This window comes from Mirounga leonina, unplaced genomic scaffold (genome assembly GCF_011800145.1).
Source record: "Mirounga leonina isolate KUSES-001 unplaced genomic scaffold, KU_Mleo_1.0 Mir_173, whole genome shotgun sequence".
In the NCBI taxonomy this organism is placed as follows: Eukaryota; Metazoa; Chordata; class Mammalia; order Carnivora; family Phocidae; genus Mirounga; species Mirounga leonina.
The window spans coordinates 66,879,090-66,900,642 of record NW_023270447.1 but is presented as its reverse complement, the minus strand read 5'-3'; the positions used below and the strand labels follow the sequence as shown (position 1 = coordinate 66,900,642).

Below are 21,553 nucleotides of genomic sequence, written 5' to 3'. Positions count from 1 at the left end.
ATGTATCATTTCTTCCAACTTTCTCTTCCTTTCCTAGGGTAAAGCCCTAAAGCCAAAGGAAAGAAGCTTGTTTAATTATCTGCTCTTAGGCTTCAAAGAATCAGTAGGGGACAAGGGAGCTCAATTTTACTGAGCACCTCCTGTGCTCTGATCACTGTTGGAGCTTATTTTAATATGAGCAGAGGCCTTTCTCTTGGGCATTTGCCTGCTGCTACAGACTTAGTGCACAGAAATCAGCTACTTGAGTGGGACAAAGTGGGGACTCAGAATTCCCAGAGGTCCCTTCTCTGGGCTCCCTTGGCTCTCTGCTTATACCATTGAATACTTAGCAAGTGTGATTTTGTCCTACTCAGTTATAAATGTGTTTTTTTTTTATACTGGCTGTGATCATGTCTCATTTATCTCAGAATGTCTCAGTGGCTGTCCTAGAGCTAGGTACCTAAGATGGAGGCATTTGTTCAGAGGTATTAAAGTGGGACTCACTGCCTCCTGTCATGACCATACTTGTGCTGCAGGAACTTCACAGACCAGCTGCGGAAGATTTCCAAGGATGCAGGGATGCCCATCCAGGGCCAGCCTTGCTTCTGCAAATATGCGCAGGGGGCAGACAGCGTGGAGCCCATGTTCCGGCATCTCAAGAACACCTACTCAGGGCTGCAGCTCATTATCGTCATCCTGCCAGGGAAGACGCCAGTGTATGGTACAGTTCTCTGGGGACAGTGATAATGAAGATAGGACTCTTCTCAGGGTAGCTCCCTGGAGGCTCCTAGGGAGGACTCAGTGTGGGTTCTTTGCTCTAGCCAGAGTTCTTCCTTAACATCAGTATTCCTTTTGAAGGAGAAATATTAGCCTGTATGAGCCATTGAGCTATCCTAGGTCCTGCTTACCTGCTCACCCTCCATCCCCGTAATATTTACTGGGGTCCTCTGCATGCTGGTCTTTATGCCAGGCTAAGCTGAGCCAGATACAGATATGTGTCAGTCCAGATTCCTTCCTATCCCTAGGAGTGTGTTGACTGTCAGGACATTGTGCAGCACGCTCAAGCAGAATTGGTGGTGGTTCAGTAAGTGGTTTGTTGCCTGGGAATGACTTGGACTTTCTGAGAAGTTTTCTCTCTCTCCCACTTCTAAGAATAGGGATGATTACATATATCTCTGGCTCAATTCTTTTACTCTGTTTTCCCAGCACCTCTCCTGTTTCAAAAGAAGAGGTGTCCCTCCTCTTACCTTGTTCAGCCCACGTATGCTCTTGTTCCCATCTCATCCTGCCACTTTTGGGACTTCATACCCCTTGACCCTCAAACTTGTTCAGATTCCCCATCCAAGAGTACATTACCACAATCATGCCATCTCCTTTAGCTTTTGTCTTCCTGTTTCTTGTCTTTCTTCATCATACTTTTTGAATGAGTTCTCCACATTTTCTAGACCCACTTCCTCACCAGCTGCTTACTACTTTGCCTCTTTCATCTGTCTTACCTCTAACTTTCTCCAAAACTTCCCCTGCAGAGAGCCGTCTGTGACCTTTCTCACTTCTCTTCGCTTGACTTTCTCCTGTCTCTCTTTAATTATTTTTGTTATTACCAGATATGCCTGGTATTTTCCAGATTTCTATACCCTGCCTTCTCTATCTTTACATTCTAATGAAATTTTCATTTATTTCAGTTGCTTAAATCATCACCTCTTACTAATATATGTTATAATGTATTGTTAAATCTTGGTCCAACCCTTGACCTCTCCACTGTTCCCATCTGTCCCTTTGACCTTTCTCCCTTCTATAAGCATTTATTAATCACCTACTATGTGTAAAACACTGTGCTAGGTCATAAATACATTGGTGAATAAAACAGATGTAGTCTCTGCTCTTATAATGTGTTTTGATGGACATCTCTTTAGTAGCTTATCTTCTCTCTTCTCTCTTTATCAGTAAGCTCTTCTCTTTACATCTTCTGTGTTTGGCATTGTAATTGCTTCTGGGTACCTTCATCCAAACTCTGGAGGCAATGTTAACTTTGCTTCATCTCCATCATCATCTTTTTTACAGTCATAAGATCTGTTCTCTGCTCTCTACCCACACTTCTCAACTTAATTCTAACATTTTTTCTTAAATCTTTCTTGTATAAGAAAGGTTTTTCATTTACTGGATGAGACCTTTTGTAACTCTACTCCCAAAAAAACTTTCATTGGTATGAATTCACAAAATAAAAATTTTTCAGGGCCCTGATCTTAGTTTAATGTTTTCAGCTTTATCTTGTACTGTTCCCTTTGCCACACATACTGGGAAGATCACTTGTTCTGGAATTAGATAGAAATGGATTTTAATCCTGGCTATGCCGGTTTACTGATTTAGGCAAATTACCTAACCTTTCTGAGCCTCATGAATTAGTTATATAAAAAGCAACATCTAGCACAGTGCCTGGCACATAGTAGATACTCTAAATCTCATTTTTTCTTCTTTTTTTTTTAAGATTTTATTTATTTATTCATGAGAGACAGAGAGGCAGAGGCAGAGGGAGAAGCAGGCTCCCGCAGAGCAGGGAGCCCAATGTGGGCCTCGATCCCAGGACCCCGGGATCATGACCTGAGCCAAAGGCAGATGCTTAATGGACTGAGCCACCCAGGCATCCTAAATGCTCATTTCTTGCCTGTGCTTTCTAATCTTTGGCTTTGTTTACATCATCTGCCTTTTTCTAGAATATCTACATACTCTTCTTTTTATCCCCCCATGTTGCCCTTAAAATTCTATCTGTCAAGTCTCAATTTAAGTGTACTTATTTCTGGAAGCCATCTCTTATCATCCTACCTAGAGGATAAATCTTTCTGGATACCTCTGGAAATTTTATCAGGCTGCTGATCAGTTACAACCTTCCTTGATATTATTTTGAGCATGGAGTAGATCTTATTTTGCTCTGAAACCTTCTTCCCCTCTGCACATACAAACTTAAAGTCTTCCACTGACATGATACTCAGTAACTGCTTGTGGAAGGAAGTTGGTTGATCTCCAGTCCATGTCTCTGGGCCTTTATTGATAGCCCTTGGATGCAAAATAAGGATACATATTAGGAGAACTGCCTTGAGTAATTATCCACATTTCTGGTTCTCTCCATTAAGGGGAGAATCCAGTATTGGTTTACTTGGGGAATAGTATAGTACAGCATGCTGGGGGAAGGCAGTGCTTACTCAGAGAATTTCCCCCCATCCTGGGCTCAGTAATGCTATCCCTCTCTCCAGCCTTGATTAGGACCTTGGGTTTCTTCTACTTACGTTCTGTTCCTTGATTATATGCCACTTGGACAATGAAAACAATTGCCTAGGAATTAAGCCAGCAGATAAGAGGAGCAGTTAGATTCTTCTAAAGACCCTCACCTTCCCTCCTTGGAGACCAAAGCAAGATCCAGTTGCATTGTGGTTGCCCTTAGAGTATAGAAGGACAGTGTCACATTTATCCAGTTCTGATCTGGTACCACATCTCATCCTGTCCTTAGTATTTTTAATTCCTTCCTCTCCACTAAATTGATACTATTATCCTTTTTTTTTTTTAATGTAAACTTTTTATTGTAGTATACATATAGAAATCTTAAGAGTTCAGGGGCGCCTGGGTGGTTAAGCGTCTGCCTTCGGCTCAGGTCATGATCCTGGGGTCCTGGGATCGAGCCCCACGTCGGGCTCCCTGCTCAGCGGGGAGCCTGCTTCTCCCTCTCCTCCCCACTCATGCTCTCTGTCACTGTCTCTGTCTCTCTCTCTCAAAAAAAAAAAAAGCTTAAGAGTTCAGTTCAATGAATTTTTACAGAATGTCACAATAGGATAACCAGTACCCAGTTTTAGGAGCTAAACATTACCACAACCTCGGGCTGCCAGTCACTACAGCTCCCCATCAATGGTAATCACTATTTTGGCTTCTAATGCCATAGATTCGTTTTGACAGTCTTTGAACTTTATGTAAATGAATCATTTATTAGGTACTTTTTTTGTGTCTGGCTTTTACTCAACATTATGCTTATGAGATTCAACCATGTTTATTTAGTCGTAGTCTGTTACAGTTTTTCCATTAGATGAATATAACACAATTTACATGTATTTATCCATTCTACCATCGGTGGGCATATTTGTGTTGTTCCCAGTTTTACTGTTATAAATAAAGCCTCAGTGTACATTCTTGTACATATCCTTTGAACATATATACCCATTTCCACTGGGTGTGTATTTAGGAGGAATTTTATTTATTTATTTATTTATTTTTAAAGATTTCATTTATTTGTCAGAGAGAGAGCTCAGGCAGAGGGTGAAGCAGGCTCCCAGCTGAGCAGGGAGCCTGATGCAGGGCTGGATCCCAGGACCCCTGGGATCATGACCTGAGTTGGAGGCAGACGCTTAACCTAGTGAGCCACGCAGGCGTCCCTCTAGGAGGAACTTTAGTGTATAGTTTACACTTCCACCAGCAGTGTATGAGAGTTCTAGATATTTTATATCCTTACCAAACTTGATATTGTCTCTTCCATTTTAACTGTTTTTGTGGTGTCTGGTGATGTTGTGTTGTGCTTTTAATTTGATTTCTCTGAAGATTGATAAAGTTGGGTATCTTTTTATATGTCTGTTGGCTATTTCACTAGGCTGTTTTGTAAAGTGTATACTCATGTCTTTCCCTTTTCTTTTTATTGCCTTAACTACCTTTTTCTTATTGATTAATTTATAGGTGATTTCTTACTGATTTATAATTCCTTCATTTAATATGTATGTGTATTATACATATATTCTCTACTTTGTGACTTGCCTTTTTACTTTCTTAATGGAGTCTTTTGTTGAACAGAAATTCAAAATGTTCATGTAGTCCAATTTGTGTAACATTTTTTCTTTATGGCTAGGAAGTTCTGTGTCCTGTTTAAGAAATCCGAAGATCGTAAGATGCTAGCTATGTTTTCTTTTTTTTTTTTTAAAGATTTTATTTATTTATTTGAGAGAGAATGAGAGAGAGCGAGCATGAGAGGGGGGAGGGTCAAAGGGAGAAGCAGACTCCCCACTGAGCAGGGAGCCTGATGCGGGGCTCCATCCCGGGACTCCAGGATCATGACCTGAGCCGAAGGCATTTGCTTAACCAGCTGAGCCACCCAGGCACCCCTATGTTTTTTTTTTAAATGTGTGGTTTTTTGTTTGTTTGTTTTTAACCGTTCACATTTAGAATTAGTCTGTCTCCTCCAGAAACTCTTGCTTTCTCTGTCCCCTGGCAGTGGTTCCTCTGCTGGTGCAAAGCCTAGAATCTCAGCCTCCTGCCCACACCTAGAATCAGCAAATGTACCCAGGGTAAAAGCAGCTGCAGAAGATAGCTCACCTTGGTGAGACTCTCTTCCTCTCTGGTGTTTTTGCCCCTTCAGTTCTTGTCTCAGCACCTCTCTTTTGCCTTCAAAAGATGATTTCTGTATTTTGTCTGGCTTTTCTGAATGTTATCTGCAGAAGCATTGGTTGGTCACTAACTACTCCATCTCTCTTGATAGTGGAAATGATCCTTTTAGCTTTTTCAGCATGTTCAGGTCTCTCTCATTGAAAACATACTAAATCCTTCATTGATCTCACATCTCCTTTTTGGCACTTTATATCACCAAAATAGTTTTTGCCTCTATACATTAGTTTTTTGCCTTGATATCGATTCAAAGGACATTTCTGGGGGTGCTTGGGTGGCTCAGACGGTTAAGTGTCTGACTCTTTTTTTTTTTTTAAGATTTTTATTTATTTATTTGTCAGAGAAAGACAGAGCACAAGCAGGGAGAGCGGCAGGCAGAGGGAGAAGCAGGCTCCCCGCTGAGCAGGGAGCCTGATGCGGGACTAGATCCCAGGACTCTGGGATCATGACCTGAGCCGAAGGCAGCCACTTAACCGACTGAGCCACCCAGGCATCCCGTGTCTGACTCTTTTTTTTTTTTTTTTAATTTAAAGATTTTATTTATTTATTTGAGAGAGAGAGAATGAGAGAGAGAGAGCACATGAGAGGGGGGAGGGTCAGAGGCAGAAGCAGGCTCCCTGCCGAGCAGGGAGCCCGATGCGGGACTCGATCCAGGGACTCCAGGATCATGACCTGAGCTGAAGGCAGTCACTTAACCAACTGAGCCACCCAGGCGCCCCTGTGTCTGACTCTTGATCTCAGCTCAGCTCTTGATCTCACAGTCATGAGTTTAAGCCCCACACTGGGCTTCACACTGGGCATAGAGCCTACTTAAAAAAACAACAGAAAAACAAAGGACATTTCTGGTCCTTATTTTACTAGATCTCTTAGCATTTGATTTTGTTGAACATTTGCTCCTTCTTGAAACCCTCTCTTCCCTTGGTATTCATGATACAACACTGTCTTCCTCCTAGTTTTCTGGGTATTTCTCCTTTGCAGACTCATCTTCTTAGCTGTTCATCTTCTTAGGAGTTCCTCAAGACTCAGGCCTAAGCCCTACTCCTTTCACCTGTTCTCTTCCTTGATGATCTCATCAAGATCATGCCTTTAATTACTATCTGTACAAAATATCTAACAAATTTGTATCCCCTTTCAGACTGCTTTTGAGCTTTCAACTACTATTCTCATTGCCGAATTGACATCCTCACTGGAATTACCAAAAAGCACTTCAAATTCAAAAGGTTTCAAGAACAGTTTATGACCTATCTTTTATTACAAAAGCTAGAAACTTGAAGTTAACTATAAAAATTATTTTCCCTTACATATATCATCTCTGAGTCCCTTAAGTATCTCTTGAATCTGTTTGTTTCTTTCCATCTAAGCAACTGTCTTCTTAGTACAAGCTACCTTCACTTCTTGCGGGATCAGTCCGATGACCACATTCTTTCTCTCACACCATGGTTCCTTTGCTCTCCTTTTAGTTACTTTGGCCTTTCATTTTCTCAAACCTATTTCCTATCAGAGTGCATTTTTGATGCTGTTCCCTCTGTCTGGAATGCTCTCTCCCAACTCCGCCTCTCTTCTAATGAAACCTTTGGGTTTCATTTCTATCATTATTTAGTCCATTCCTGGCTGGGTTATTACCCCCTATTAAAAGCTCTCATATCTTCATGAAGTTTTCTGTTGTAGCATTTATCATTGTTGTACTTTTCATGACTTTTAAGATTAGTCACTAGACAGTAACCACTATGATTAGGGACCCTATGTTTCTGGTTACCATTGTGTTCTTACCACCTCGTATCCTGCCTGACATCTAATCAGCATTCAGTAAATATTCGTTGAGTGCATTAATTACATCTCTCCCTGCTTATAGCTGAAGTGAAACGTGTTGGAGATACGCTCTTGGGAATGGCTACACAGTGTGTGCAAGTGAAGAATGTGGTCAAGACCTCGCCTCAGACTCTGTCCAATCTCTGCCTGAAGATCAATGTCAAACTTGGTGGCATTAACAACATCCTAGTTCCACACCAGCGGTATGAACTCTATTGCCCACTTGCCCTGTCAAGCAAGGTACCGTGTCGGGGATTGACAAAACGACAGGACTCTGGCCAGGCAGAGTGAATCAGACACAAGGGGAGAGATGACCAGAATGGGTACTAGATGGTGCCAGGAAGAGAAGACCCAACTCCTCACCATTTGTTTTCTCTTCTTTGTTTAGCTCTGCCGTCTTTCAACAGCCAGTGATATTCCTGGGAGCAGATGTTACACACCCCCCAGCAGGGGATGGGAAAAAACCTTCTATCACAGCAGTGAGTGATACTCTCCAGCTTCTTCTTAAGGTTCTCATTTTAGCTCTGAGCACCGAAGACTACATATAATCTCCTTTTCTCAGCTCTGATGCTTGACCCTTCGTAAGAACTTTTTTTTTTCAGCTGATCATCCCCATTAACCACTCCCTTGATATCTTCATAAAACTAACTCTGTATGGTATCTATTTTTCAGAGAGAGCAGTGAGAGTGTAGGTGGTGGCCAGAGACTTTGCCCAGTCTCCATCACTCTTGCTCTGTGTTCAAATTTCTCTCTCTCTCTCCATGCCCACTTTTGGGATATGGGAAAGACCATGTCTCTTCTCTGAAATCCTTTTGAAGGTGGTTACTTAGTTGCTGGGACTGTCCTTTCCTCTTCCCCATCCCTACCCCTGATCCGTCTAGTAGATTAAATGTCTTTCCAGTCCCTCTCCTGACTTCTCTGCTCCCTGTCCCTAGAGACTTCCGAATTGCTAGAAGGATCAGGCCTTCTTCCCACTTCTCTTTCCTCAACCCTCACATTTCTCTAGGCAGACTGGGCTAAGCACAGTAAATGTGGGGAAATCCTGTACTATGCTTACCCTTGTTTTCCTTGTGGCCATCCGTCCTAGGCTCTGGCCACTGTGCCCTTTGAAAATGATGTTACTCCTACCTCCTGCAGGAACACTCTTCACTATGGTTTCTGGGTAGATTAGTACTTGAATTGAGAAAAGGACTAACCTGTGGCTCTTTGAGCTAGTAGTGCCAGACCTTCACATGCCTTCCTGCAAGGGGTAAGAAAATTGAACTTACCAAGCACTTACTGTGAGCTAGGTCCTATGCAAGGTGTTTTATATGTATCCGAGCAGCACTGCAAGCAGGTGGCATTCTTACCTATTTGAGAGGAGGAAAAGGATCAGATGGATTAAATAACTTCTGCATGCATGATAGAGATTGAAACCAGGACACATTGAATCCCAAACCCTACTAACTCGTTTGCGTAGTTTTCTTGCTAAGAAGCTTCCCCAAATCTACGTCCTAACAGTGTTGGGAGGGTGGAGATTCTGGAGGCTGATCCTGCCTCTTTGACTGTTAGGTAGTAGGCAGTATGGATGCCCACCCCAGCCGCTACTGTGCTACTGTGCGAGTGCAGCGACCCCGGCAGGAGATCATTGAGGACTTATCCTACATGGTGCGTGAGCTGCTCATCCAGTTCTACAAGTCTACCCGCTTCAAGCCTACCCGCATCATCTTCTACCGAGATGGGGTTCCTGAAGGCCAGCTCCCCCAGGTAGGGTCCAAAGTGGGTGGAGAAAACCTTCACATTGGGGCCAGAGGGCCTAATGGGTACAGAGAGTACTGCTCCCTTTTTTAAAGCTATTGGCATTGGGAGGTGGCACTTCTTCGAGAGCTTTGCTATAAATGGCGGTAGGCTTAGGAGCAGAGATCTCAACTGAGGATGGTGTGTACAGCATCTATAGACCTTTCTTGTGACAGAAGAGCCTCAGTGCGTATTTACTAGTTGGTTCATGTTGAAGACTGATTCTTTAGACTAGTAGTTCGCAAAACTTTAGCATGCATCAAGATCACCTGAAGGGCTTGTTACAGCAGTTTACAGGGCTCTAAGAAGTGCTGATTCATCTAGTCTAGGATGGTCCCTAGAATTTGTAGTTCTTTTTTTTTTTCTAAGATTTTATTTATTAATTTGAGAGAGACAGAGAGACAGCATGAGTGGGGGGAGGGACAAAGGGAGAGGGAGAAGCAGGCCCCCGCCGAGCAGGGAGCCTGACGTGGGACTCGATCCCAGGGCCCTGGGGTCATGACCTGAGCCAAAGGCAGATGCTTAGCTGACTCAGCAGCCCAGGCGCCCCTAGAGTTTGTAGTTGACAAGTTCCTAGGTAGGTGATGGTCTGGAGGCCACACTTTGAGAACTGCTGTTGACCTTCCTTCAGAAATGTTCCTCCTATTCTTTGTCCCTGCCAAGCCTTCATATTTCTGTTGTTTAGAATATATAATGAACTGGTTTCCTTGACTACCATTTAATATTAATATAAGTGTCATTTATTGGGTATCTCTTATGTACTATGAATTGTGGTAAGCACTTCATATATGTTCTATTTAATGCTTAGAATAACCCTATGAAATAATAATTATCACATTTGACAGATGAGGAGGCTTGGAAATGTTAAATGATTTCTTCAGTGTCAACCAAGCTAAGCAGTCATGGAACTGGGATTCAGACAAATTGGTCTGATTCGAGTTTATGGTCAGTTTTCTCTAAGTCATCCAGTGTTCCCTAAAACAGCAGACAAATTTATCCTATCATTTCTCTGTTCAGGAATGTCTAGTGGCTTCACATAGTCTTGGGTTAAAATTCAAACTGCTTATTAGCAAAGCAATCAGCAGTTATTAAGCCCCTACTAGGTTTTCTATGCTTTTACTTAATCTGTTATACTTTTCACAACAGTTTTGTGAGGCTGGTCTTACTAGTAACTTTGGTAGATGTGGAGAAAATGAGACTTAGAAGGGCTAAGTAGCTTGCTTACAGGAATACAACTAGATAAAGCTTGGGTTTAAATCTAGTTCTAGGAGCACCTGGGTGGCTCAGTTGGTTAAGCGTCTGCCTTCAGCTCAGGTCATGATCCCAGGGTACTGGGATCGAGCCCCACATCGAGCTCCCTGCTCAGCGGGGAGTCTGCTTCTCCTTTCTGCCTGCCACTCTCCCTACTTGTGTGCTCTCTCTCTCTCTGACAAATAAATGAAATCTTTATAAATAAATAAATAAACTAGTTCTAATTTATTTCCATTCTATGTATTTCTACCATACAGTTTTGATTCCTTATATCTGACTTCTAAGACCACAAAGCAACCATTGCATATGGTTATTTACTTGTGGGCCCTTCATTAGCTAGTCCATATTCTTAGAATCCTACTTCTTTGTAGGACTGAATTCATCTACTCCCACTGTACCAATTCCTGAACTGTGTGTCTGCTCTTCTCTGGTGGTCTCAACACTGTCTGCTTTTGGAGCTCACAGGGGAATTCCTGTTATCCTCCTGATCCTGAGATTGACCTTACTTTGGGCATTGTGATTTTAGTGAAGTCTATGTGCTTTGGTTCTGTGTCTTGATATTAGGTCTCTTTATGCATAGGAACCAGGTGAGTGCTCTCTGCTGATGCCAAGCCTCCTGGCCAAGGTTTTATAGCAACATATGTGAACTGAGTATAAGGCTGATTTGGACAGAAAGGCTGTGTCATCTGTAATGGTTGGGTGTCTGTTTATAAAGGGAGACTGAGCAAAAAGCCATATTACAAACAGCAACCTCTTAGTTGACAAAGATGTGACTCAAGAGGAGCTATTTCTCTTTGTCTCCCTCCTCACCCTGTGCCTAGATCCTCCACTATGAGCTGTTGGCCATCCGTGATGCCTGCATCAAACTGGAAAAGGACTACCAGCCTGGGATCACTTATATTGTGGTGCAGAAACGCCATCATACCCGCCTTTTTTGTGCTGACAAGAATGAGCGAGTGAGTGAGAGACTGAGGAAGTCACCCTTATCCTCATCCTATCTCCCTTCTCTTAATATGGAAGAAGCCCTTGAGATAAATCTGGGGATTTAGTCCTTGGTTTGTCTGTCCTCCCTAACCCCTTCCCCCAGCTCTTGTACTTCCTCTCCCTCCTCCTAGCTCCCTGGCCTATAGGCCCCCATATAGACCAGCTCCAGAGAAGGGAAAGGGAACAACTACTTATTGAACTTCTCTTATATGTCAGACACTGTACAAGGTGTCTTCCTCACAGCAGCCCTGTGAGGTAGGTACTGTTATTACCTCCAGTTTAACCTCAGAAATCTTAAACGACTCACTAAGGTCACACAGCTAATGAATAGTGAAATCAGCACTTAACCACAGGCTTGTGTGACAGTAGAAGCGCATTATTTCAAGATCTGGTACCCTCTGGGACAGCAACTTCTGCTTTACTTTTGAGATTCTGGTGGAGTCAGAGTAGAATTGAGTTGGGGCCCTACTTAGGGCCAGGCAGATCTTGGGATCTTGTTTGTCTTTGTCTCTATACAGATTGGGAAGAGTGGTAACATCCCAGCTGGGACAACTGTGGACACCAATATCACCCACCCATTTGAGTTCGACTTCTATCTGTGCAGCCATGCAGGCATCCAGGTAGCTGGGCTATGTCCAGGGCTTTCCAATGGGTCAAAGATGAGTTGATTATTCCCACTGCCTTTAAAATATATCAGTTGTCACTGAGGGCATTCAGAAAAGGATTTTTCTCTTAATAAGCCCTTAGCATACTTGAACAGAAGTACATTTTGAACATCTTAGGCAGGATTGCCCATAACAAGGGTGTTTTATGACATAGGTGGCTTTGTATTTGCCTTTTCGTGGATGGGTCTTCCAACCCAACCACACTTTTTTTTTTTTTTAAGATTTTATTTATTTGAGAGAGAGAGTGAAAGAGCACAAGCGGGGGGAGCAGCAGAGGGAGATGGAGAAGAAGCAGGACTCGATCCCAGGACCCTGAGATCATGACCTGAACTAAAGGCAGACGCTTAACTGAGCAACCCAGGCACCCCAAACGACACATTTTTTTTTTTAAGATTTTATTTATTTGCCAGAGAGAGACAGCACAAGCAGGGGGAGTAGCAAGCAGAGGGAGAAGCAGACTCCCCCACTGAGCAGGGAGCCCGATGTGGGACTTGATCCCAGAACCCTGGGATCATGACCCGAGCCGAAAGCAGACGCTTAACCGACTGAGCCACCCAGGCGTCCCCCCAACCACACTCTTAACAGTGATCCTGTTCCTTAGCATTGGCCATCCCTTCTGCCCAGCTTGGGGCCCCCTCATCTTCCTATCTTCCCAGGGCACCAGCCGACCATCCCATTACTATGTCCTTTGGGATGACAACCGTTTCACAGCAGATGAGCTCCAGATCTTGACGTACCAGCTGTGCCACACTTATGTACGATGCACACGCTCCGTCTCTATCCCAGCACCTGCCTACTATGCCCGCCTGGTGGCTTTCCGGGCACGATACCACCTAGTGGACAAGGAGCATGACAGGTGAGGCCTGGGATCAAGCTGGCTTCCCTTTTGCTTCAGCTTCTGGTACAGATCCTCTCAACTTTCCTTGGGCGGAAGGAAATGAATATTGTACAGTATGATATCCTTGGGCTCATCTGCCCAAATCTGGGTTGGGACTTTCTCTTAAGTTGGTATGGGAATTGGTACTCTGGATGGGGGAATGAATTAGCAGCAGCTCAGTGCACCAGGAAGGACTTCTTTCATTTTTGCTTTTCAGTGGAGAGGGGAGCCACATATCGGGGCAGAGCAATGGGCGGGACCCCCAGGCCCTGGCCAAAGCCGTGCAGGTTCACCAGGATACTCTGCGCACCATGTACTTCGCTTGAAGGCAGAACGCTGTTACCTCACTGGATAGAAGAAAGCTTTCCAAGCCCCAAGAGCTGTGCCGCCCAAATCCAGAGGAAGCAAGGAGGAGGAGGGAGGGTAGGGAGGAGTTCAGAAGGCCTTGTTTCCTTCTACAAAGGGGGCTTTAAAAGGGTGGGGAACAGGGCCAGTAAGCCAGACCACCAGCCAGAAGTCTCTGATGTCCACCTCATGACCCCCACCCCTCACCCCATCTTGTCACATCTGGCCCTGACCCCACTGGACCAAGAGGGGCAGCACTGGTGCCCACCATACACACAGGTGTCTCACGTGACTTGCAGTGCTAAAGACTCATGCCTGACAGCTTGGTAAGGTCGGCTCTGCAGCCCCACGGACAAAAGCTGGTAGGTTTGGGTTTGATAATTTAGATGGGAGAGTGAGGGGCTTGAGAAGGTGGGTGGGAGGAAGGAAGGATTTTTTAGGAGCCTTAATCAGAAAAGGTCTAGATTTGTTTAAGAGGAAAAACGAAACCAGACCCAGATCAATATTTTAGAATACTAGATGTTTTAATGGGTTGAAAATCCAGTTTGTAGGAAGATTTTTAATGCTAATGATTTTGGTTGCTCCTCCCCCAGCTGCCACCCCCCTTTCCCTTATTCCTTTCTCTCCACCTTTTCTACCCCACCTTACACCTCCTCCCTGACAGACATCCAGCCCCTAGTAAGACTTAAGGCACTATGGCACTTAGCTCTGAAGTGACACGACCCTGTCTTCCTTCCGCCTACTGGTGGGTAACCAGTGCCTTCCCTGTAACGGTAATGCTGCAGAACTGCAACCTTTTGTACCTTTCTTTGGGGGGATGGGGTGGGGGTGGGAGAGGAGGTAGGTGGGGAAGAAATACCCCTAACCCAACAAGCCTCCAGCCAGAGCGCCAGCTATTTTGCATTCAGAGGAATTGACTTCCATATTCATTGAGCTTTTAAAAAAGATCACAACCTCAAGATGGTTAAAGTCCATTGACATTTGCACTTTCAGACATGATGTCTTGGAGCTGCTGAGATGACTGGCCCCTGGCCTTTCCACTTAACGCCTCCTTTTCTCCCTGTCCCCCCAGCCTCCCCACCTGCCTGGGTCTGGAGTTACTTTCATAGCATTTCTCATTCTTGGCTTCTTTTTTCCCCTGATGGTCAGGTCGCTTATGTTTCAATATTTCTTAACTGGGGTGTCTTATAACAAATGATCTTAAGTCTAAAATAAGAAAAAAGAGCAAAAACTAAATGTTATTTTTATACCATAACTTGAGTCTATTGCCAAAATCTGGAAATCCCTCCCATGCCCACTAAGTTTACATCCCAGAAACATTGAGCCATCAGAAGGAACTATGTACCGGACTTGTTCTTTGGCCTGGCTCGGTAGAGGGTGGTTATCTCCTCACGGTGGAGCTCAGGCTCCATCCTTCCCCTGTGCAGATAATATCTTTTTCTTGCTATAGGCTCCCTCCTCTGCACTGCCCTGCACTCTTTCCTGCAAGTGCATCTTCCCTTTCTCTGGACTGTCCTCTGACACTTTGGCTCATCCCAGATTCCAGTGTGTCCTGTGGACAGGCTGGGGGATTTTGCTGCTCCCTATTGCTTCTGTTTACACAAATGAATTTTTCCCAGTTTCCCACTAGGGCATGTGAGTGGGTGGCATGGGCCTTTGTTTTGTTTTGTTTTTTGTCTCCCGAGATAAAGATGGGGTTTGGCTGTCTTGCAGAACTGGAAAAGTAGGGGGTTTCTAGCTTGGTGCCTGCTGGCCTTGAGGCAAGGCCCCCTCTTTCCTTAACTGTTCATTTTTTTCCTATCCCACTGCTTGGGATGAGGAGTTGCAGCTTCCGTGTGGATGTTCCTCTTTTTGAGGAGCCTGGGCTTGGGTTTGCCCCAATCTGGTGATGAAGCCATGACACTTTAGACCTAGCTCAGGCTTGGAGGCCGGTCTGAATCCTGGCCTGTGTGCTTAGAGCTACCATTTCCCCTCCCCAGCAGCCCTGTACAGACCCAGATTTGCTATGCAAAACAGTCTATCCCAGGTTCTGTTCTGGTTGGCTACTTTGTTCAGCGACTTCACAAAACATAGCACAAACATTGATTATGGAGAAGGCATCAGGACTGTTGAGTAACTCCTCCTCTACTTCTTTCCTACTGGCTATAGCATGGGATGCCCCATGGGTACAGCCCAGCTGAAGAACGGAATGGAGGGCTCTGGGAGGAGGCAGCTCACTGGAGAGCCTACATTCCTTACACAAGTGCCTAAAGAGAGTGATGCCAACACTCCATCTGCCCTGTCCATCGCCTTCATATACTGTCTACTTCGTGTTCAGTCACCCTTTGGGGAGGGGAGCTCTTTTGGGACAACGGGCTCTGCATGTTCTCTTCTTGGGTGCATTTAGGGGCTGGGATCAGGGCACTGTTCCTGGAGGGTCCAGTCATTCACCAGCATTTGCAAATATCCATAGGGAGCTGGTGGTAGCCACCTACTCTCAGCAACAAGTTTATGTTCTCTCCTTTTTCTCTCTTTGCCTCACTCTCTCCATTTGGGTTTTGAGCTGGGGCCTGAAATGCATTTTTTAGCTCTTTGGCATTGTACATGCCATTCAAGAAATAAAAAGCAAGAGAAGCGGTTTGGGCAATGGCAAGAAAATGACTTCTTGCTCTGATTTTTTTTTTTTTTTTTTAAATCTTTGAGACTTGAAAAATACCCTTGACCTTGAGGATTATTCTTATTTGAAAGATGGTGCATGTAGATTGAGAAGTGGTATTCGCAACAAGCTTTGGCTTTCTTGGATTTGATTTAAGTGGTGCTTCTTACTTGTGCTCTGAGGAAGTGTTGGGGGGATCCCAGCCTCCTCCTCTTGGACAGGTCTCTTGCTCCCTTCGTTCTATTCTCTTGCCTCTCTTTTCTACTTCTCTCTTTCCCTGGCTCCTTTTCCTTTTTTCTTTCACTAAGCTTGTTTGCTGGCCTGCCTGCCTATGTGATGATGAATTCTCTGCATGGCTTTGATAATCCCACTGTTAGCTAGCAAGGTCAGGCTTAGCTCCTTTGCTGCAGAAGACCAAGAATCTGTTCCCCAAGCCTGGTGATGTTCTCTCTGGGCTGGACTGCCATCAACGTTACACAAGGACAGAGCAGCAGGGCTGCCTACCTGGCATGAAATCAGGAGGGCTTCTGACAACTTGCACACCTGTCCACTCCTTGGAGTTGTTTTTTCTCATTGCTTTTTCTAGATCTGGTTCCATTTCTCTACCTGCCTCCCTTTTCTGAGGCTGTCCTAGGGTTGAGCTACTTGGTTTCCAGGGTTGGAGGGTTAGGGGATGGACTTGGGGGAAGAAGAGAGTGATGGGAAGAGAATGGAGAGAATTTGGATAAAAGATGGGAAAGAGCACTGTTCATTGATCATTTTTCCAGTCCAGTCTGACCCATTGGGGGTTGAGGTGCTACTGTTGAACTCGGGATAAACCTGGGGCTATTGTTGATGGGAACTTAGGTTTAGAATAATGTTGACAAGGAAGATACCTAAAAGCATGAAACCTCCCTTAAAAGCTCCTGGTTCCCACCTACTAGATAGCTCCACTGCAGCCTCCTCTTTGGCTAAGCAACAATGTTCTTGGATGGTTGTTTTTTTGTTTTGTTTTGTTTTTTGGGGGGGGGGGGTCCTAGAATTCAGTAAATGAGGCTAGCACTCAGGATGGGCGGCCAAGGGGACATTTTGAATTCTTAGCTGGCCCATGGGGTATCTATCTGCAAGGCTGGTGGGTAGTGTTTTAGACCTGGCATCATGTTTAACAAAGAATGGAAGTTCCTTCCCCTTCAGGGTGGAAAGTTATCTCAAACTAGCCAAAATGCAGTTTTGGAAACTACATTGGGGGAAGTTATTTTTTATATTTACTGGGCCTAGGCCAATCCAGGATGGTAGCTGGGATGCCTTCCTTCTTAAAGTCTGATCATGGCAGGGATATGCAGGGCACTCTTTCCTATTTAGCCTTCTAAGCAGATTGGGGAGAAGGGATTCTCTGGTTTTCTCTTTTCCCCCCTTTTATTAGGACTTGCCTTCTCCCTAGGTAGGGAGAGAGGCTAGGTTGGTGCTCTCCCCTTACTCTATTCCTACTGACTTGGAACCTCTGGCTGCTGTTTGGGAGCCTAAGAATGGGAGTGGAGGGAATGGGCTCAAAACAAAACAGAATAAGGTGGGGAAGGCAGATTTCCTTCTTTAAAAAGGAAAATAGGAAACTCTCCAAGGATTGTGCAAGTAAAGACAATGTGTCAAATGCACTGAGTCCCCTGGTGTAGTAGCAATAAGGAAAAATGAAATGACTTTCCTGTGCACACAGTCCAACCTGATTGGTGTGTGATGTTGCACTTAGCAGCCATCTGGTGGGCATGTGTGACTACTCTGGGTTTCACTTTAGTTTCTAAACTTTTTATCCCTCTCAAGTCCAGCATGGATGGGGACGTGTCCCTGGAGCCCCACAGCTGTGTACTTGTTTGCATTTGTTTCCCTTTGAGACTTGTGTTTGTGTCCTGCTTTGAGCTGTACCTTGTCCAGTCCATTGTAAAATTATCCCAGCAGCTGTAATGTACAGTTCCTTCTAAAGCAAGCAACAGCAGCAGCACAATTCTGTGTTTTATAAAGACAACAGTGGCTTCTATTTCTAAAGTGCGGTCTCTCTCTCTCTTTTCCCCCACTCCCATTAGCAAAGAAAACTGTTGGGATTAATTATATCTCTGATATATTTTAGGTTAGAGCATTAGATTGTTATAACAGCAGAACTATCACCTCTATAGGAAAGTGGATAAAACACCACCAGAGTGTTGAAGCGACAGATTATATGTAACCATACTTCACAAGGCCTCCATTTATTCTTCATTCAACAAACCATACAAAGCACTGTGTCCAGCAGTATTGTTGGGGGAGAAAGGAAGCACAATTCAGAAAGGAGGAAAACTGTGTCTCTCTCCTTAAGGAGCTTAAAGTTTGGTGGGGGATATGAGTGGCCAAATGGTTCCCTAGCCAAATGATGAGGGACTGAAACAAGGCTATAAAGCTATAGCAGTGAAGACAGGAAAGGGAAGATTTTTGAGAGGCACTCAGAAGATAGTACTCAATAGATGATGGAAGGGAGAGAGAGGAGTAGAGGCTAATAATGCTCAGGCTCCTACTTGAGCAATGAGTATATTGGGACATTCTTCTAACCAAGGCTGGGGGAGAAGGGAGACGATAGAAGAAAGATGGTGAATTTTGTGAAGACAGCCTTGTATAGACTGAGTGTGGAGGTTCCCATGAGGCAACAAGTTTAAGGTTTCCAGTAAACACTTATATTTTGGTGCTCAGGGAAGACTGCAAAACTGCAATTGTAGATAATGGGATTCATACTCCTATAGATGGTAGGTAAAGCCATAGGAATGAACAAGATGGCTGAGAAAAAGAGTAGAGCAAGAAAACATAGGGTCCCACTCCAGGAAACACAATTTAAAGGATGAGAGGAAGCTGAACCTAAGAAGACTGTTAAATCACTAGTAGATACCTTGTATATTTTTTACTTAATGAAGTGGGAGAAAAGTCAGGAGAATGGAATAGGATCCAAGAAGGGCGTAATTAACAAGATGAACTGCTGCCTTGAGGAGGTATTTTTTTCTTCTCAGTTTACCATCCTCCACCCCATCTTCTTTGGCATCTGGTAACTATATGGTCATTCTCCACTATTTCTTGAAAATGAGCATTGAAAAAACCTAATTTAAATAAGGCTAAGACTAGGATTTCCAAGTTGTTCACCACAACCACCACCTCCACCTCCAGCTTCCTCCTGTCCTCAGGAGATACTTGTAAAAGAATAAAATAAACAAACCTACTAATTTTGTTCCTAACCAGTGTCCTAGATGGTGTTCCAGTGCACTTGATAGTACTTAGCAGCTGGCTTTATTTTCATGACTTGTTTTCCCCAGAGCCTGTGAACTCCTATGAGCAGAAACTACATTCTGTTCATTTTTTGTCATCTCAGGGCTGTAGCTTATATCAGGGGCTCAATATTTGTGAATAGACTTGAAATTATCTAGAAATTGTGGTTCATGAATACAGAGGGGGAGTCAAGAAGTGATACTGAGTGCACAGGATGGACTCAGCATTCCTGACTCTTCAGGTAAGTAGAAACTTAACCAAATTACCATCATCTTTTCTTACTCTCACCAAAACTTGGAGGTTCTATGGTTTTGTACCTTAAGCTGATGGTACAGTTGTCAAGCATGCAAGTTCTGGCATTCCTCCCTGGTATTGCTAGAGCACTGTTATTTCTGTGTACTGGGGGAAGATGGCTCAGAGATGGATTCTGGCCCAGGGCCCAGTAAGAAATTTTCAGTGGCAGCTAGTATGTACATAAATGGGCCTAGCATTCCTCTGGAGGCCCAGTGTTGTGACTTTCAAATTGCAAAGCTAACCTGTGTCTACCACCTGTCAGATTCCCTTGGAAGCAAGCTAGCCGTACCCAGCTCCTTTTCAGCAGCAAGGGTTAGTTAGGTTGATCAAACTTGAGCAAATTGGAACATGGAGGAGATTTTTCCCACTTGAAATAAAACTTAAATAAATCTATAACCCTTGATGAAGCAGAAATAAAGTATTTAGCAGAGTAAGTGGGAGGATGATCATTATGACACATCTTGCCATAAATTTCAGTTTTAGAAATGATTGATGTTCAGAAGGTTTCAGAATTTGGCTGTTGGTTGCTACTCAAGAGAAAAAGATAGTGGGCTCCCACTATCCTGATTTGTCTGGTCCTGGACCTCAAGGTTTTGAGTCAGGGCTTGTCTTAATACCCCTGGCCATTCCTCTTTAGTTTTGGTTGAGCAGCCTTTCTTTTGCCCTGTCAATTGGCAACATATACCGTAGCACATTCTTGTCTAGGAAGTGCCTTGGAGCAAAGTGAGGCTGGGTATTTGTTGGTATCTTTTGGCTTAGCAAACCCCAGAATCTCATGGCAATTAGGGTTTGGTGGCTAAATGAAAGGGTTATAGTGCAAAGAGAAGACTATTTCAAGTTCTGAGCCTGGGCCATCCCTAGACTGCCATCTGTACTGCTTGAATGGAAAGTAGCATTGAATTGTAGCAAATAGCTCTCCCTATTTGTTTCTAGCTTTCAAACCCGTTTATTCCCCTGGCTACAGGCTGAGGAAACCTGGCAAGCTTAGAAGTTACAGAGCATGACAGAAGCAATCCTTTAAACTGGAAAAGTGGACTTTCTGGGGATGAGGTACATTTAAAAGTTCTCCACTTAAGCACCACAACCTCCTTCCCCAGGATATCTGGTTTTTAGACCACCGTGGTTTACCTTGCAGTAATACACTGTCCCTTTGTTCTAGACTGCAGGAGCTTCAGCACTATCCTCTTGGCAGTCTTTTTTGGACAAAAGTCTTGAGGGATCTTTCTAGGGAGCCCTCCATTCCTCTTCCCCACCTTCTGAAGGCAAGGAACTTTCTCTTAAAAGAGACAGTGGGAGTTCCTAGCCATGTTTTTGGAAAAGGCCAATGGCTTGTTAAGGGAAGTGATCTGAAAAGGAGCAGCAGCTTTGGATACTTGGAAGTATATGAGTAGGTGTTTTGTACAGTCTCTGTTATCTTATTTAATTGCATCTTCACAGCATTCGTGTGAAGTAGTTTATCTGTTCCTTTCAATTGCACATAACAAACCACCAATTAAATTGGCTTAAATAAGAAACCTGTAACATGACAAAGAAGTCTTGATTTAGTATGGCTCCAAGGTTGGTTAATTCAGTGGCTCAGTGATAATACCAACAAAGCAGGTTCTTGCAGTGACTTTCCTCTGCTATTCTTTGTTGGTTTATCCTCATGCTAGTTTGCCTCAGGGTCCCAAGGTGGCTACTGCAATTCCAGGAAGGAAATGCTGACAGAATAATGTGTAACAGAAAAGGGACTAATTTTTCCTTACATTTCATTTTAAAGTAAGAAAATCCTTGGAAGCCCCAGCAGATCTGGCCTCCTATCTTATTCACTAAAAATGGGTCATCTTCTCACTCCTGTCATTGGCAGAGCAAATGAGATCATTCATCATGAGTGGCTTAGATTAATTAGGAGTTACCCTCTGAGCAGTTACCGTGCTTCATCAGTCTGTGGATTAGAAAGACAAGTCTGGTCTGCTAGGCAAGAAAGAAGGGGATTAGGGCTCCTGGGTAGGTATCCAGCAGTGTCTTCTCTACTTGGGTACTCTGGCTTTTAGAGATGAGGAACGTAAGGTTCAGAGTGACTTTTTGGAATCACATACATTAGCAGAGAGCCTTCAGTCTCAGCTTTGTCCCTAAGGCCACTATGTTTTATAATGTGTTCTCCTACAGTATAAAATAACTTGCTGCTATGTAAAAACTGATGGTCTGGGAGAAGAAATTTAAATTCGAGTCAAATTGAGTAACTTCAACCCCCATGTAAGAGAGGATTCTATCCAGTTGCTCTCATCATCC

At 44.0% G+C, this 21,553-nt stretch overlaps 1 protein-coding gene across 3 annotated transcripts in view; it reads left to right on the top strand.

Moving 5' to 3' along the window:
- LOC118019695 (protein argonaute-1) overlaps positions 1–18,953 on the top strand; it is a 37,494-nt gene extending 18,541 nt beyond the window's left edge. For 2 of the 3 annotated variants that reach the window (XM_035019112.1, XM_035019114.1), the window contains 8 exons: positions 516–700; positions 7,244–7,403; positions 7,589–7,679; positions 8,752–8,946; positions 11,049–11,183; positions 11,730–11,831; positions 12,533–12,732; positions 12,971–18,953. In XM_035019112.1, coding sequence (XP_034875003.1) covers positions 516–700; positions 7,244–7,403; positions 7,589–7,679; positions 8,752–8,946; positions 11,049–11,183; positions 11,730–11,831; positions 12,533–12,732; positions 12,971–13,079 — 1,177 coding nt within the window. In that variant the 3' untranslated portion in view covers positions 13,080–18,953. The remainder of the gene's footprint in view (positions 1–515; positions 701–7,243; positions 7,404–7,588; positions 7,680–8,751; positions 8,947–11,048; positions 11,184–11,729; positions 11,832–12,532; positions 12,733–12,970) is intronic. The other variant, XM_035019113.1, reaches the window with a different exon arrangement.
- Positions 18,954–21,553: the final 2,600 nt, after the last annotated feature.